This window comes from Hyla sarda, chromosome 2 (genome assembly GCF_029499605.1).
Source record: "Hyla sarda isolate aHylSar1 chromosome 2, aHylSar1.hap1, whole genome shotgun sequence".
Lineage (NCBI taxonomy): Eukaryota > Metazoa > Chordata > Amphibia > Anura > Hylidae > Hyla > Hyla sarda.
The window spans coordinates 234,074,691-234,091,970 of NC_079190.1; the positions used below are offsets into that span (position 1 = coordinate 234,074,691).

The following is a 17,280-nucleotide window of genomic DNA, read 5'->3' on the forward strand; positions in this document are numbered from 1 at the left end:
CGGAATCAGAATGATAACTAAAAGCATTCCAGAGTTATTAATGTTTAAAGTGACAGTGGTCAGAATTGCAAAAAACGCTCCGGTCCTTAAGGTATAAAATGGCCTGGTCCTTAAGGGGTTAAAGTGACAGTGGTCAGATGTGCAAAAAACGCTCTGGTCCTGAGGTGTAAAATGGCCTGGTCCTTAAGGGGTTAATGTGCCCCGTTCTGCCCCCTGTTACTCACATGCTGTCCAGGCTTTCACTGTGAGCTCTGTGTAAGCCCCGCCCCCCAGTGCAGCCATAGCCAATAGCCTGGAGCATCTTGCTGCAGGCATCCAATGAGCTGCTGGCTGCCCTCCCCTTCCTTTCCTATAGAGCTGTAGTCGGCAGGATAGTAATGGAGGACATTCTGTCCCCCCTGAAGGTATTTAAAGAACTGTACAGTATTGTATGCGATGTCACACATCACATACAATACATATACACACACTATACACCCCATACATCAATGTTTCCCTATCAGTGTGCCTCCAGCTGTTGCAAAACTATAACTCTCAGCATGCCCAGACAGTCAATGGCTGTACATGCATGCTGGGAGTTGTAGTTGTGCAACAGCTGGAGGCACCCTGGTTTGTTAAACACTCTCCATACACTCCACATACAATGGTCATCCCAGAACCAATTAGCAGTTTCCCATAGAGATATGTATTCAACATACAATGGTTCCGAGGCCCCAGAACCAATTACCACTTTTACATAGACATATGTACTCGACATATGATGGTTTCAACATATGATGGTTCTCCTGGAACCAATTAATATCATATGTTGAGGGACCACTGTATGTACAAGTGAATACACCCTTAAAGGGTTAAAAACACCTAACGCCCAGCCCCCATGGAAGTAGCTACAGCTCCACCCTTTCCCTGTTCTCCTGATGGGATCCTGGAAAACCCCTCCAACCCTACGGCTGATTAAAGGAGTATCTAGGGGTCTACCATACTGATGCCCACCATAGTAATAAGGGAATAACACAGACTAGATCCATAGAAGGCTGGTGGGCGGCCTAGTCACACAGGAATGTCCAGCATTAGCTGTATCTATGACCAGAGAAATCCTCGTGAACTTTACCCACAAGGCACAAGGAGCGCCGTGACTGAAGACATCGCAACTAGTAGCACTTCTACCTCTAGTGGTTAGTGCACGTCGTGCGTGCCCGCCCACGCTAATGACGTCACCGGGTAAAGGTTAATGATATTCAAGGCAACATGGCGGCCACCAAGCGAGTGCTGTACGTTGGTTAGTACCAATAGTGGTGTGTTTAGCGGCATGGACACACGGGAAGGTCCTGTGCCCGGCGTGATAGAGAGAATGGTAGAGCTCTCTCTGATGACATCTTCTCTGTATTGCAGGCGGCCTGGCCGAGGAGGTGGATGAGAAGATCCTGCACGCAGCCTTCATCCCCTTTGGAGACATTACAGACATTCAGATCCCTCTGGACTATGAGACCGGTGGGTGCTGCTTCAGGGTCAGCCCTTGGTTACACCTTGTAAACACTCTGCATCCTGCGGCACTTCCTCACAGTAGCGTCCATTCACCTTCATGGGAGCTATGAGGAAAGACGAGCCTGACATTTCTTATTTTATCCTCTATCTACGTGCATGGGCCACCACACTTTAAGATAGAAAAGGGGGGTGATTCCAACTGTTAATAAGGAACAGGTTAAAGGAGTAGTGCAGTGAAAAGTAACTTATCCCCTATCCAAAAGATAGGGGATAAGTTATAGATCGCTGGGACCCCCCAGATCTCCTGAACGGGGCCCCGGCAGTCTGCTGAAGGGGGCATGCCCCCTTCCAGCAGACTGCCAGGGCCCCGTTCAGGAGATCGCGGGGGTCCCAGCAGTTGGACCCCCACGATCTATAACTTATCCCCTATCCTTTGGATAGCGGATAAGTCATGTTTCACTGCACTACTCCTTTAATGGATAGGAGATAAGATCCCTGATCGCGGGAGTCCCGCCGCTGGGGACCCCCGTGATCTTGCATGCTGCACCCCGTTTGTAATCAGTCCCCGGAACGTGTTCGCTCTGGGTCTGATTACCGGCGACCACACGGCCGGCGGCGTGTGACGTCACACCTCCGCCCCCGTGTGACGTCACGCTCCGCCCCTCAATGCAAGCCTACGGGAGGGGGCGTGACAGCTATCACGCCCCCTCCTGTAGGCTTGCATTGAGGGGCGGAGCGTGACGTCACACGCTGCCGGCCGTGTGGTTGCCGGTAATCAGACCCGGAGCGAACACGCTCCGGGGACTGATTACAAACAGGGTGCTGCGTGCAAGATCCCGGGGGTCCCCAGCGGCGGGACTCCCGCGATCAGGCATCTTATCCCCTATCCTTTGGATAGGGGATAAGATGTGTAAGCACCGGAGTACCCCTTTAAAGGGGTCAGCCACAGGGGGACAGAGGTTTACACCTTTGCCTGTTATACATGATATGAAAAACTAAACCTCTACATGCCTCCAGTGATCTTGCAGTGCCTCTGGTGTCCTGCTCCAGTCCCTGGCTGTGATACTTTTCCTCACAAAACATGATATACTGCCACCCAGCTCAGTGTCATACTGCTGCTCAGCCAGTCACCGGCCGCAGTGATGTCCTGCATTGGCCAGTGATTGGCTGAGACTCAATGTATTCGTAAGTTGTTAGTCAGAGAACATGCAGGACATCAACACTTCTATGCAGGATCTGCCGCCAGCTGCGCTGCGGATTAGAGCGCAATTCACTCTGCTTTTTCAGCTTATATCTCACGATCACAGCGAGTCTAAGCAGTGAGACCCGGTGCGATCAACAACTTTTGACATGTCTGATTAACGTGTCATGTTGGTTTTAATGACCGTAACACTTTAGAACACCAAAATGCAGAACCAGAAAGGCTTTATTATGATCCCAAGATCTAGGAATAAGGCTACATTCCCACCACAGAATCTCTGGACATCATCAAAATGCTTTGGAGCTAGGAGTGCTTGGACATGCGCCGTCAATGTTGATGGCCATGCAGTCCTTGTGGATGTCTACGGAAAGAATGAACATGGTTTTTCTTTTGGCAGAGTTTGGAATTTTCATAGCAGACATTTTCTCCACGGAAACTCTGCAGTAGTGTGCACAGTACAGCAGCATACAATTGAAAACAATGGGAGGCTTCTGCACAGAAATTTCTGCAGCAGAATTTCTCTGCTTGGAAATTCCGTAGTGTGAATGTAGTCTAATATTCTAGTCCTGGCAAATATTAAAAGGAAAGACTTCTTACATATGTCTTTCACGACACCTCTCATTTCATATATTATGAGTTATATATATAGATATATATATATATATATATATATATATATATATATATATATATAGATATATATATATATATATGTGTTAGCTTTTCTTTACAGCAGTAAAAGTGCCATATCCTTTAAAGTACATCTGTTTTGCCCCTTAGTTGTTTTCTTATGGGGAGGGCTCCTTTGTTTGCATCACCTTATTGTGTTTGGTTCTTATTTATTACAGAAAAACACAGAGGATTTGCTTTTGTTGAATTTGAGCTCCCAGAGGTTAGTTGTGCTTTTTTTTTTTTTTTTTGTACAGTTTCGCTTCTTTGGTAAAATACTTGAGGAGATTTATCAAAACATGTGCAGAGAAAAAAACTTGCCCAGTTGCCCATAACAACCAATCGAATAGCTTCTTATATTTAAAAAAAAAAAAAAAAAAGCCCTTTAAAAAAGAAAATCTGGTTGCTATGGGCAACTGGTCAACATTTGATCTACCCAGGTTTTAATAAATCTCCTCCTTTGTCTGCATTTTTGTGTGATAAACTCATGAACTCTTGTAGGTGAATATAACTGAACAATGCTTTTTTGTTGTTGTTTTTTAGGATGCAGCTGCAGCCATTGATAACATGGTATGGATCACGTCTCTTCCAATAGCAAAAAGTGTTGAAATGTGCAGCATGGTGTGCAGAGCGGTTCGAATTCAATCCTAAATGCTCTTTAAATGGCATGTGATCCTGTAGTACACGTATTAGCAAATTTAGCTTTAGTTTGTCTTTTGACTAGTATTACATTCAATTTGTCATATTTTAGTTATCTGAAATGTTTTAGTTCACTGTCTGATTTTAGCCCACAAAATATTCAGTATACTATCTGATGGGATTAGGAAAGGTGTACTTGCAATCCACTGTATGGGGCCCTGCTCCTTACCCATCCTCAGCATGCTCGGGCTTACACCTTTCGAGGCAAGTGCCCGCTCAGCTAAGGTATTGTCCAGGACTGTACAAAAGTTGCCTAATAAGCAAATATCTTTTACTCATCCATTAAATCCCTTGTCAATCCAGCACAGCACTTCTGGTGATCCCAGCCAGTACTGCAGTAATACACTGGCCTTAAAGGGATATTCCGGGCAAAAATATTTTATCCCCTATCCAAAGGATAGGGGATAAGATGTCTGATCGCGGGGGGTCCGCTGCTGAGACCCCTCGCGATCTCCCTGCAGCAACCGCATTCTATGCGGGTGCTGAATCTCCAGTTTCGGAAACCTCCAGGTTTCTGGGACTGGGGATGTGACATCACGCCACGCACACTCCATTCATGTCTATGGGAGGGGGCGTGATGGCCGTCACGCCCCCTCCCATTGACATGAATGGAGGGGGCGTGGCATGACGTCACGTCCCCAGTCCCGGAAATCCGGAGGTTTCCGAAACTAGAGACGCAGACCCCGCATAGATTGCGGTTGCTGCAGGGAGATCGTGGGGGGTCTCAGCAGCGGGCCCCCCGCGATCAGGCATCTTATCCCTTATCCTTTGGATAGGGGATAAAATGTTTTTGCCCAGAATACACCTTTAAATGGGCACTGTCAGATACACCCTCGCTTACTGGACTTTGTCTATGCCTGTGCTTCAGCTTGGATAAAGCCGTGATTTTATAAGCCATGATTAATATAAAAAGGAAATAACATTTTCTTATGAAGAATATTAGAGGTTGATGTTTTCCAAGATGGACGACATATCAACATTTTTTTAATCTGACAGTGCCCATTTAAAGAGGATTTCTTATGTAGGATTTTTTACCCGTAATGCCCGGGCTGTCTGCAAATAAAACAATAACTCACCTTCTGCCGCTCCCCCGGTGTCCTTGTATCTTGCTCTGCCTCTCCGCCTCAGTCTTCTTCCTGGTCCACCTATGAGATGTCTGTCAGCAATTTGCCAGCCGCAGCGAATGGCAGTGTTATCGATGCAAATGATCCTAAATCCAATTTTGTAGGGAAATATTATTACTACCAAGTTGCTAGTTGTAGAAATGCACAAGAAATCAGAGGTAAGAAGTTTAGTACGGCCCATACACCTTCAGTAGCTGGCGAATTCAGCTTTGGTAAACGGCTATTACTGCAAACACTCCCATAGACATGCATGGTTGGTTGGGATGAGCATGCATGTGTTCCCAATGAAGAGGCAAGAATAACCATATCTGACAGGAGCTTGTCTGTATGGAGAACAAAAGGATTGGGAAGAGGTATGCTGGGGTTTCCCTTTTTTTTTTTTATAATGGTTCTAAAAGCCGGCTAAATTTACATATCCATTGTCTGTACCTCCACTTCACTAGGATGTGGAATCACAGACAATGGATATGTAAATTGTCAGCAAAGCCCTGCCCCCTAAACTCAATTCACTGAATTTAGCAGAGGATCTTCTGGGGGACATATCTCAGGACATACTGGACACATTTAGGGAAGTGACCCCTCGTTGGACTCCTGTTCACCGACAGTATAATCCAGTATATTGAGTTTAGTGTGGGTGAACAGGCTGACAGTTTTTCTTTAAGTGTATCCCCACCCATAGACTGCAGATGATCTTCTGCAATATTGTTTAATGCTTAATCTTCAAACTGATAAATAATGTTTAATTTTTATTATTTAGAATGAGTCTGAACTCTTTGGTAGAACCATACGTGTAAATCTTGCAAAGCCTATGCGACTAAAGGAAGGTTCTTCGAAGGCAGGTGGGTTGCACTAATATATTATATATTTGTATATTGTTTTACATTTAGTGTTTTGCGCTTCATTTCCATATTCCATTAAAAAAAAAAATGTTTTTTTTTTTTTTAAATATAGTTTGGTCTGATGATGACTGGCTCAAAAAGTTTTCTGGTAAAACGTTAGAGGAAGCTGAACAGGCTGAAGGGACAGAAACTCCTCAAGCTGCAGCACAAGAGGTAATGGTTATTCCCCAGTCATGGCCCACTTGTACAGGAATATGTTAATTTGTTTGTGAATCTATTTATTGCTCTGTATGACATCTATGTGCTTCTATTTTTATACATACAGGGAGAACCACCTTCTAAAAAGGTTCGAGCTAACCCCCAAGTCTACATGGATATCAAGATAGGGAACAAGCCTGCTGGACGTATTCGTTTTTTGTTACGAGCAGATGTTGTTCCTATGACAGTGGGTGAGTCAAATCTGATATAACATACAGGATTAAGGATCACAGTATAATTGGCTGTATTTTGAAGAGGTTATCCAGACGTGCCTGCAGGGGTGTGGAAATTTTATAAAAAACTACTTGTCCACGGGACTAAAATGGAGCAAAACGGGTAGACATGGTGAGAGACAGAATGAAAGGCACTGCTACTTCCAGGTGTGTGGTGATGCGGGATCCCTGTTACGAGACTACGGCCGTGGGTGGTGCACAACTCTCTATGGAAGTGTAGATATACACAATGCAATCACAACGGAGCAGGTAATGAGGGCAACTCACCACGTTGTAGTTGGAAACAAACAGCTTTATTCTTTAGACATCGGTGCAGGTATGCGGCAGCACTTCGCCTCGCAGGGCGGACGCCAGCCTTGTTCAGGAAGAAGGTGGTAACAATTGTTTTGCGCGTGTGCGCGCTTCAACAGACCAGTTGATGGGCCCTATAATAGCCATAACTACCTACTATAAAGATACCTTTTAATTTTTCAATAACATATTCTCTGAACCAAAAAAAAAAAAAATATATATATATATATATATATATATATATATATATATATATATCAGAAGAATACAGCAGCACACTGCCAGCACAAGGATATAGGTGAAACATGAAAATGCAGTTAAAACATGGAGAGCTATACAGCTATGGTGTAATAGATGCAAATGTGAAACTGTGAAATAGTGAGGCACTTAGCTCGCAAATTTGTCTCCGCCGGCGGTCAAATAGCTTGGACCGTCCCACCGCGATAAGATGGCCTCATTGGGACGGACCCTACACTGTGAATATGCCTCTGTGTGAACAGTTCAGTAAGCATGGCAGGATCTGGAACATCCAAGACACCTTATATACACACCTGATAGAGGTGGGTGGGGTGCAAGGTCAACATGGAGGTAGCCACTCCCCCGTATGTTTCACATTTGCATTTATTACACCATAGCTGTATAGCTCTCCATGTTTTAACAGCATTTTCATGTTTCACCTATATCTTTGTGCTGGCAGTGTGCTGCTGCATTCTTCTGTTGCTGTATATCTAGCCTAGTAGCGTGCACCTGCAGGACAGGTCCATATAATAGTTTGGTATCAACTAAAGTGCTGGCTGACTTATTCTTTGTCTATATATATATATATATATATTTATTTATTTAGGGAAGTGAAATTGAAATAGTAAACGATAATTTAGCAGATTTGGTGGTTTTTCTTTTCTGCGCCATTTACCTTGTGGTTGAGGTAACATGTTAGTTTTATACTTTAGGCGCCTGATTACAGCAATACCAGATTTGTATCGTTTACGTCATGTTTTACTAATTCTGGACTTTTTCAAAAAAATTTAATTGCCATTTTTTAACCCCTGTAGCTTTATTTTTTTTCTGCATACCAGGCTGTATGAGGGCCATTTTTTGCGCCATAATCTGTTTTTTGTATCGGTACCATTTTGGTATTGATCTGACTTTTTAATCGCTTTTTAACTTTTTTCTGCGATATTATAAAAATTGCAAATCTGTGGTTTGGTATTTTTTTACATTTACCGAACGGGATACATAATGTTATATTTTAATAGGTTGTACAATTACGCACGCAGCGATACCAAAAATGTTTATTTTTATTATGTTTACATGTTTTACAACTCCCAGCATGCCCGGACAGCCAACGGCGGCGGGGGGGGGCGATCCACCCCACTAGCCCACCAGGGAGCATTCACATGTCCCTTTAGACGCCGCTGTCAGCTTTGACAGCGGCGCGGCAATCTAAAGGGTTAATAGCCAGCCGCGGCGATCGCCGCATGCTGGCTATTAGCGGCGGCCCCCGGCTACTGAGAACAGCCGGAGGCTGCAGAGTATGGAGCGGGCAGGAATCCTGAGCCCGCTCCATACATACTGCAGAGCGCCACATGCATCTCCCTGTGCAGACGTGCCTCCTCCCCTCAGCTCTCCGAAGCTACAGCTTTGGGGAGTGAAGGCAGAGGACGCAGGTCTGCACGGGGAGCAAGAAGCCAAACCCCCTCATCTCCCCTGCTCTGCTTCGAAGGACACAGGCTGCAGAGTATGGAGCGGGCAGGAGTCGGGAGCCCGCTCCATACAGACTGCAGATCGCCACCGCACTTGTCAGGTCCGGCCCTGCTTGCCCGAAGCCGGGCTAAGGGCCGGACAAATTCACCTGCCCGGCGCCCGGAACTGCTTGTCCCGGGCGTCGGGTGATAGGAATTCCACATCCCTGTGCCTGTTTTAAAGGAGCTGTGGTACATGTGTGAGTGCTGCAGCCTTCTTAGTGCTTACTGCTGCCCATTCTTCCTGTCGCCTTAGTTTTAATAGTGATGGTACAAGGCACTGCACCATCACCCTGTCGACTTAATGGTGGTCACTAGAGACTAAACTGAGGAGGTGGGGGAAATGAAAGTGCCAGGCTGTGATCATTCTTCGTGATTCATTAATTTCAAAGAGCCAGGCAGTGCCAGTGACTCCAGTTGACTCATTTTTGGACCAAATTAACTTTTGTTGCCAGACTAAAACCTGTGGTCTGCTGTGGTTTCAGTCTGGGAAGAAAAACTAATACGGTCAAAAAATGAGCCGTCCGGAGTCACTAGCTGACTCTGTCCAGCACATTGAAATGAATTGGGTCCAGCAGGGATATGGCAGCAGCCAGTGTTTAAATTCTCCTGCCGAATCTATAAATCGTGATGTGAATGCAGCCATACAGAACAAAGAAATATTTTAATTATTATAATTTTTTTTACTGCACTTATTTTCAGCTTGGTATACTTTTGTTTTCATTTAACCCAGCTTTGCCTCTACACAATGTATGGCGCTCACAGCTCTGTTTACTGTTCATATGAGCACTGCAGCTCTGGCAGACAACTAATCAAAGGGGGATGATGGGTGTCGGATTCCCGCCAATCAGGTATTTATGGCCTATCCTGAGAATTGGCCATCGGTGGAGAATTTTGGAAAACACCTTTTAATATGGTAAAAGATCTAAGCACTAGTTCTTATACTCAATTGGCGTCAAGATGTATGTTCTTGGCAGTATTAGGGCTAGGCCTCATTTCTCTTTAAACTAGAAACCAATTTTAATTTAGGTTTATTCTACTTATCTTCAAATCTATTATACAAGATAGGAAATCATTGTACGACTATTTAATTTTAGTGAGTGTTTATATTTTGTAATTGACACCGGACTGTGTTTTATGTATCTTTCTTCCTAATGCAGAAAACTTCCGTTGCCTCTGCACACATGAAAAGGGCTTTGGCTTCAAGGGAAGCAGCTTCCATAGAATAATTCCACAGTTCATGTGTCAGGGAGGGGACTTCACCAATCACAATGGCACAGGAGGAAAATCCATCTATGGACGGAAGTTTGATGATGAGAACTTCATTCTGAAGCACACAGGTCCAGGTGGGTTCCCATAGACAAAAGTAGATGTAAGCAGTAAGATGTGCCTGGAATTTTCCCTTCAAAATGTTTTTACATACACTGCATTTTTAAAGCAGTAGTTGTATTTATAAGAAATAAGCTTAACCCCTTAAGGACATAGGGCGTACATAGGGCCCTGACGTCCTGGTACTTAAGAACACGGCGTACCTGTATGCCCATGGGAATTTCGGTCTGGACCAGGTTGACTGCTGTTATCTATCAGCAGGCATCCTGTGCCAATGCCCAGGGGGGTCCTGAGACCCCCCCCCCATATGTCGGCAATCACTGCAAATTGCCGGTGAATTCACACCCGCGATTGGGGCCCCTCCTATCCCTGCTATTGGTCATTCAGAAGTGACGACCAATAGCAGATCGGGGGGGTTTAAGTTCGGTGGTGACCAGCGCCGGAGGTTCATTTACCTGCGATCCTACTGAAGCCGGTGAGTAGTTGCCTAGCAACATCTGGAGGGCTACAGTTTTTATACCACTATACAGTGGTCTCTAAACTGTAGCCCTCCAGATGTTGCAAAACTACAACTCCCAGCATGCCAGACAGCCGTTTGGGCATGCTGAGATTTGCAGTTTTGCAACAGCTGGAGGGCTACAGTTTCAACATCACTGTGCAGCTGTCTCGGCATGCTGGGAGTTGTAGTTGCGTACCTCCAGCTGTTGTATATCTCCCAGTGTGCCCTTCGGCGATCAGTACATGCTGGGAATTTTAGTTTTGCAATAGCTGGAGGCACACTGGTTGGAAAATACTGAGTTAGGTAACAGAACCTAACTGAAGGTTTTCCAACCAGTGTGCCTCCAGCTGTTGAAAAAGTACAACTCCCAGCATTCACGGCCTGTCAGTGCATGCTGGGAGTTGTAGTTTTGAAACAGCTGGAGGTTCCCCCCCCCCCATGTGAATGTGCAGGGTACATTCACACTGACGGGTTTATAGTGGCGGGTTCCTGCTTCATGTTTGAGCTGCGGCAGAGAAAACTACTAGCGGGAAACTCACTGTATACCCCCGCCAGTGCGAATGTACCCTAAAAACACTACATTAACACATATTAAAGGGTAAAACACTACGTATACACCCCCTTACACTTCACCCCCCCCCCCCCCAAATAAAAATGAAAACGTATCGTACAGCAGGGTTTCCAAAACGGAGCCTCCAGCTGTTGCAAAACACAACTCTCAGCATTTCCGGACAGCCGCTGACTGTCCAGGCTTGCTGGGAGTTTAGCAACAGCTGGAGGCACCCTGTTTGGGAATCGCTGGCGTAGAATACCCCTATGTCCACCCCTATGCAATCCCTAATTTAGTCCTCAAATGTGCATGGCACTCTTTCACTTCGGAGCCCTGTGGTATTTCAAGAAAACAGTTTAGGGCCACATATGGGGTATTTCTGTACTCGGGAGCAATTGCACTACAAATTTTGGGGGGCTATTTCTCCTTTTACCCCTCATGAAAAGGAAGTCAAAAGTTGGGGTCTACACCAGCCTGTTAGTGTAAATTTTTTTTATTTTTTGACACTAACATGCTCGTGTTGCCCCATACTTTTTATTTTCACAAGAGGTAAAAGGAAAAAAAGACCCCCAAAATTTGTAACACAATTTCTCCTGAGTACGGAAATACCCCATATGTGGGCGTAAAATGCTCTGCGCACAACAAGGCTCAGGAGTGAGTGCGTACTATGTACATTTGAGGCCTAAATTGGTGATTTACACAGGGGTGGCTGATTTTACAGCGGTTCTGACATAAACACAAAACAATAAATACCCACATGTGACACCATTTTGGAAACTACACCCCTCACGGAATGTAACAAGGGGTATAGTGAGCCTTAACACCCCACAGGTGTTTACCGAATTTTCGTTAAAGTTGTATGGGAAAATGAAGAAAAATTGTTTCCACGAAAATGCTGGTGTTACCCAAAATTTTTCATTTTCACAAGGGAAAATAGGAAAAAAGCCCCCCAAATTTGTAATCACATTTCTTTTGAGTAACAACATACCCCATGTGTGGACGTAAAGTGCTCTGCGGGCAAACTACAAGAATTTTTCTGGAATTGAAGGCAACGTGTGTTTACAAATCCCCCATAGTGCCAGAACATGTGGGCCCACATGTGACCTCATTTTGGAAACTACACCCCTCGCGTAATAAGGGGTGCAGTGAGCATTTACGCCCCACAGGTGTCTGACAGATTTTTGGAACAGTGGTCCGTGAAAATGAAAAATTTAATTTTTCATTTGCACAGCCCACTGTTCCAAAGATCTATCAAAAGCCAGTGGGGGTGTAAATGCTCACTGCACCCCTTATTACATTCTGTGAGGGGTGTAGTTTCCAAAATGGGGTCACATGGGGGGGTCCACTGTGCTGGCACTATGTGGGCTTTGTAAATACACATGACCCCTGACTTCTATTCCAAGCAAATTCTCTCTCCAAAAGCTCAATGGCACTCCTCCTCTTCTGAGCATTGTAGTTCGCCAGCAGAGGACCTTGACGTCCACACATGGGGAATTTCCATACTCATAAGAAATGGGGTTTTGGGGGGGGGCATTTTCTCCTATTACCGCTTGTAAAAATGTAAAATTTGGGGAAAAAATTTCTATTTTCATTTACACATTTGACTTTAACAAAAAGTTTTCAAACACCTGTAGTGTGTTAAGGCTCACCGTACCCCTTGTTACGTGCCTTGAGGGGTGTAGTTTCCAAAATAGTATGCCATGTGTTTTTTTTTTTTTTTTTTTATAATTTTTTTTTTTTTTTTTTTTTGCTGTTCTGGCAGCATAGGGGCTTCCTAAATGTGACATGCCCCCCAAAAAACATTTCAGAAAAACTCACTCTCCAAATCCCATTGTTGCTCTTTCCCTTCTGAGCCCTCTAGTGCACCCGCCGCACACTTTACATCCACATATGAGGTATTTCCTTACTCGAGAGAAATTGGGTTACAAATTTTGGGGGGCTTTTTCTCCTATTACCCCTTGTAAAAATTCAAAAACTGGGTCTACAGGAACATGCGAGTGAAAACAAATGAAGATTTAGAATTTTCTCCTTCACTTTGCTGCTATTTCTGTGAAGCGCCTTAAGGGTTAACAAACTTTCTGAATGTAATTTTGTATACTTTGAGGGGTGCTCTTTTTATAATGGGATCATTTATGGGGTATTTTTAATATGAAAGCCCTTCAAATCCACTTCAAAACTGAACGGAAATTTACCACTATCCCTGAATCAGAATGAAAAGTAAAATCTTCCCAGAGTTATTAATGCTTAAAGTGACTGGTCAGATGTGCAAAAAACGCTCTGGCCCTTAAAGGAGATGTCTCATGGAGAAAAAAAATGGACAGGTTTAGGTGCAGAAATTAAAGTTATATAACTTTGTAAATCACTTACATCACCCATCCTGAATGGAAAGTATGTTTTCACTGATTCTTTTGTCAGACAGGAAGGTCAGCAGTTCAGGTTTCTGGTGACTTGCGATCCCCCCCATCCACCTCTGTTATACTGGGGCCGTGACGTAACACATTCCCACAATACCCCACGCAGCCTTCAGTTTCAGCTGCCCGCCCCGTGCATGGCCTCTGCCCGCCCCATCTGATAAATATTCATTTACCCCCCTCCCCTCCTACGTGGTTGGCTGAGCAGCTTTGAATATGCAATAGCTGCTTCAGCCAATTAGAGCAGCCCCTGCGCACACTCTCACATTCATTCTTCTCCCATGGCAGGGGAGAGCGTGACCTGACAGTGTTCTCCCCTGCCTCAGTCCAAAAAAACTGTAATCACCCTCATTTGTCTCCTGTATTTGTCCCCCTGCACTCTCCCCTACATCTGTCCAGTTTATCTCTGTGTCCTCCCGGCAGCACTATATCACCGAGGACTCAGCGCTGATCTGAACAAGAATACGGACTTCTATAGGCCAGGAGCCCGCTCCCCTGCGTCTGGGCTATAGAAGTATGTGTCCCCACTTTGATCAGCGCTGAAGCTGCAATATAGTGCTACAGGTCAGGAGAGGTCATGAGATCGCTGTTCTACCCTGCTTATAGAAGTGAAAGTAGTAAATCGTGTGTGCAGAGGCAGGCACTCCCCCCTGCTCCAAGAACCAGTTTTTGCAAACCAGGGTGCCTTCAGCTGTCCGGGCATGCTGGGAGTTGTAGTTTTGCAACTGCTGGGGGAATCCTGGTTAGCAGTGATTGGATGAGACAGGCTGCCAGGGGAAGCTGGGGGCGTAGCAGAATGGGGGGGGGGGGGGAGAGGAATGTGCGGGTGTAATGGGGGTGGAGAAGTGAGGCAGTGGAGGCTGGGCTGGTGCCGTGCCAGACACGCAAGGCACTGTGGGACCTGAAGTGCAGACCAGAAATAAGGGAGATACATGAACCCGGAAGTTACGGAATTTCAGCGGCGATTGCGGGCGAACAGAACGGGCAATTTGTACGGGGACCAGGTCATCATGAAGGTCAGAACATGTACTTTAATATGTGCTATATATTTTTTTTTTATTTGGGCACGGGATTTCTTCTTTAAGGTGAAAATGGGCTGGGTCCTTAACCCCTTAAGGACGCAGAACGTAAATGTACGTCCTGGTGCGGTGGTACTAAACGCACCAGGACGTACATTTACGTCCTGTGCATAACCGCGGGCATCGGAGCGATGCCCGTGTCATGCGTGGCTGATCCCGGCTGCTGATCGCAGCCAGGGACCCGCCGGCAATGGCCGACGCCCGTGATCTCGCGGGCGTCCGCCATTAACCCCTCAGGTGCCGGGATCAATACAGATCCCGGCATCTGCGGCAGTGCGCGATTTGAATGATCGGATCGCCCGCAGCGCTGCTGGCTGCGGGGATCTGATCATTCAGAACACCGCACGGAGGTCCCCTCACCTTCCTCCTTCCGGCGTCTCCTGCTCTGGTCTGAGATCGAGCAGACCAGAGCAGAAGATCACCGAAAACACTGATCTGTTCTATGTCCTATACATAGAACAGATCAGTATTAGCAATCATGGTATTGCTATGAATAGTCCGCTATGGGGACTATTCAAGTGTAAAAAAAAAATGTAAAAGTAAAAAAAAGTGATAAATCCCCTCCCCCAATAAAAAAGTAAAACGTCAGTTTTTTCCTATTTTACCCCCAAAAAGCGTAAAAAATAAATTTTATAGACATATTTGGTATCGCCGCGTGCGTAAATGTCCGAACTATTAAAATAAAATGTTAATGATCTCGTATGGTGAACGGCGTAAACGAAAAAAAAAAGTCCAAAATTGCTACTTTTTTAATACATTTTATTAAAAAAAATTATAAAAAATGTAAGTTTTTTATATGCAAATGTGGTATCAAAAAAAGTACAGATCATGGCGCAAATGAGCCCCATACCGCCGCTTATACGGAAAAATAAAAAAAGTTAGAGGTCATCAAAATAAAGGGATTATAAACGTACTAATTTGGTTAAAAAGTTTGTGATTTTTTTTAAGCGCAACAATAATAGAAAAGTATGTAATAATGGGTATCATTTTAATCGTATTGACCCTCAGAATAAAGAACACACATCATTTTTACCATAAATTGTACGGCGTGAAAACAAAACCTTCCAAAATTAGCAAAATTGCGTTTTTCGTTTTAATTTCCCCACAAAAATAGTGTTTTTTGGTTGCGCCATACATTTTATGATATAATGAGTTATGTCATTACAAAGGACAACTGGTCGCGCAAAAAACAAGCCCTCATACTAGTCTGTGGATGAAAATATAAGAGTTATGATTTTTAGAAGGCGAGGAGGAAAAAATTAAAACGTAAAAATTAAATTGTCTGAGTCCTTAAGGCCAAAATGGGCTGAGTCCTTAAGGGGTTAAGGGGTACTCCGGTGGAAAACTTTTTTTGTTTTTTTTAATCAACATGTGCCAGAAAGTTAAACAGATTTGTAAATTACTTCTATTAAACATTTTTAATCCTTCCAGTACTTATTAGCTGCTGAACACTACAGAGGAAATTATTTTCTTTTTGGAACACAGTGCTCTTTGCTGACATCACGAGCACAGTGCTCTCTGCTGACATCTCTGTCTATTTTAAGAACTGTCCAGAGTAGGAGAAAATCCCCCATAGCAAACATATGCTGCTATGGACAGAAATGTCAGCAGAGACCACTTCCTCTGTAGCATTCAGCAGCTGATAAGTACTGGAAGGATTAAGATTTTTTAATAGAAGTAATTTACAAATCCGTTAAACTTTCTGGCACCAGCTGATTAAAAAAAAAAGTTTTCCGCCGGAGTACCCCTTTAAATAGATTATCTCTATCTATAGGATAGGTGAATATTCTCTGATCAGTAGAGGTCGGACCTCTGGAACTCCATTGTTAATGATAAAGAAGGTTGTCCTTGTCTTCAGAGAGAGTGCACATGCTAGACTGCTGCTCCATTCACTTGCTATCAAAGTGGCAAAAGATAGCCAAGTACGTTTAAGGTTAAAGTTGAAATCTTTTAGGACTGTATATTGAGTATAGTTTCTATCCTGTTAAGGTTGTAGAAGGTTCGGATTTAAATGTTTAGTTGTCAGCCATAACTGTCAGTATTTTTTCAGGTTTATTATCTATGGCAAATTCTGGTCAAAATACAAATGGATCACAGTTCTTCATCACATGTGACAAAACAGACTGGCTTGATGGGAAACATGTTGTGTTCGGAGAGGTGATGGAGGGAATAGATGTTGTACGTCAGATGGAGGTCAGTATTCATATATTTTGCTCAACAAAGCTTTTTAATTTATATGGAATGAAGTCCTCTTTTTCAAATAGCAAAAACCAGTCCAGAGTAAGCGGAGTCTTCACATAGAATATTCCTACCGATACATCAAGATCCAAGCAGAACTTATTCCTCTTGCTCCACTCAACCAGAAACCAATTTTATTCTTGTTTACTATAAAAGTACTAACAAAAATTTCTAGTTTACATTGTCTGTTATGGTGGATTATATTACATACTGTGTATATATTCTTTATTTTTACTAAAAAGGCTCAAGGGAACAAGGATGGAAAACCAAAACAGAAAATAATAATCTCAGACTGTGGCGAATATGTATGACGTCACCTCTTCTGCACTGACAGTACAGTGACCAATAAACATCACAAGAAGACTTTACATTTTCCACAAAAAGTTTTGTAAATTATTTGTTAAAAATAAATATTTTGTTTTCTATCCTTGGCTTGTTCATCAGTGGATGTGCTTAATATGATTTGTTTACAGAGGATGTACATATTTATATATACTGTGTATCTGCATAAACTATTGGCTCTGTACCAGTTATGGCGCTGCAGTCACAGGCAGAAAATGCCATCATCTGCGCCATCAGATGAGCTACTAAGAAACTTTTCAAAGGGCCAAGTGCCAGCAGCACGCACACCTA

At 44.0% G+C, this 17,280-nt stretch overlaps 1 protein-coding gene across 2 annotated transcripts; it reads left to right on the forward strand.

The window, feature by feature from the left end:
• Positions 1-1,133: 1,133 nt before the first annotated feature.
• On the forward strand, positions 1,134-17,055 carry PPIE (peptidylprolyl isomerase E). Of its 2 annotated transcripts, none has more exons than XM_056556648.1 (10): positions 1,134-1,279; positions 1,393-1,491; positions 3,535-3,578; positions 3,899-3,925; positions 5,936-6,017; positions 6,130-6,230; positions 6,343-6,466; positions 9,702-9,887; positions 16,460-16,602; positions 16,890-17,054. In XM_056556648.1, exons 1-10 carry the CDS (start codon positions 1,249-1,251, stop codon positions 16,956-16,958), a joined length of 906 nt encoding a protein of 301 aa, XP_056412623.1. In that variant the 5' UTR covers positions 1,134-1,248; the 3' UTR covers positions 16,959-17,054. The 2 variants fall into 2 exon arrangements, with proteins under 2 accessions (XP_056412623.1, XP_056412622.1); XM_056556647.1 differs by having other exon boundaries at positions 1,217-1,271; positions 16,890-17,055.
• The last annotated feature ends 225 nt before the right edge of the window (positions 17,056-17,280 follow it).

Bases quoted from the DNA above. Each gene is read 5' to 3' on its own strand.
- PPIE (XM_056556647.1), top strand. From the start codon at position 1,232: ATGATATTCAAGGCAACATGGCGGCCACCAAGCGAGTGCT. The intron at 1,492-3,534 runs GTGGGTGCTGCT...TATTTATTACAG, and splicing joins CCCTCTGGACTATGAGACCG to AAAAACACAGAGGATTTGCT. The intron at 3,926-5,935 runs GTATGGATCACG...TTTATTATTTAG, and splicing joins CTGCAGCCATTGATAACATG to AATGAGTCTGAACTCTTTGG.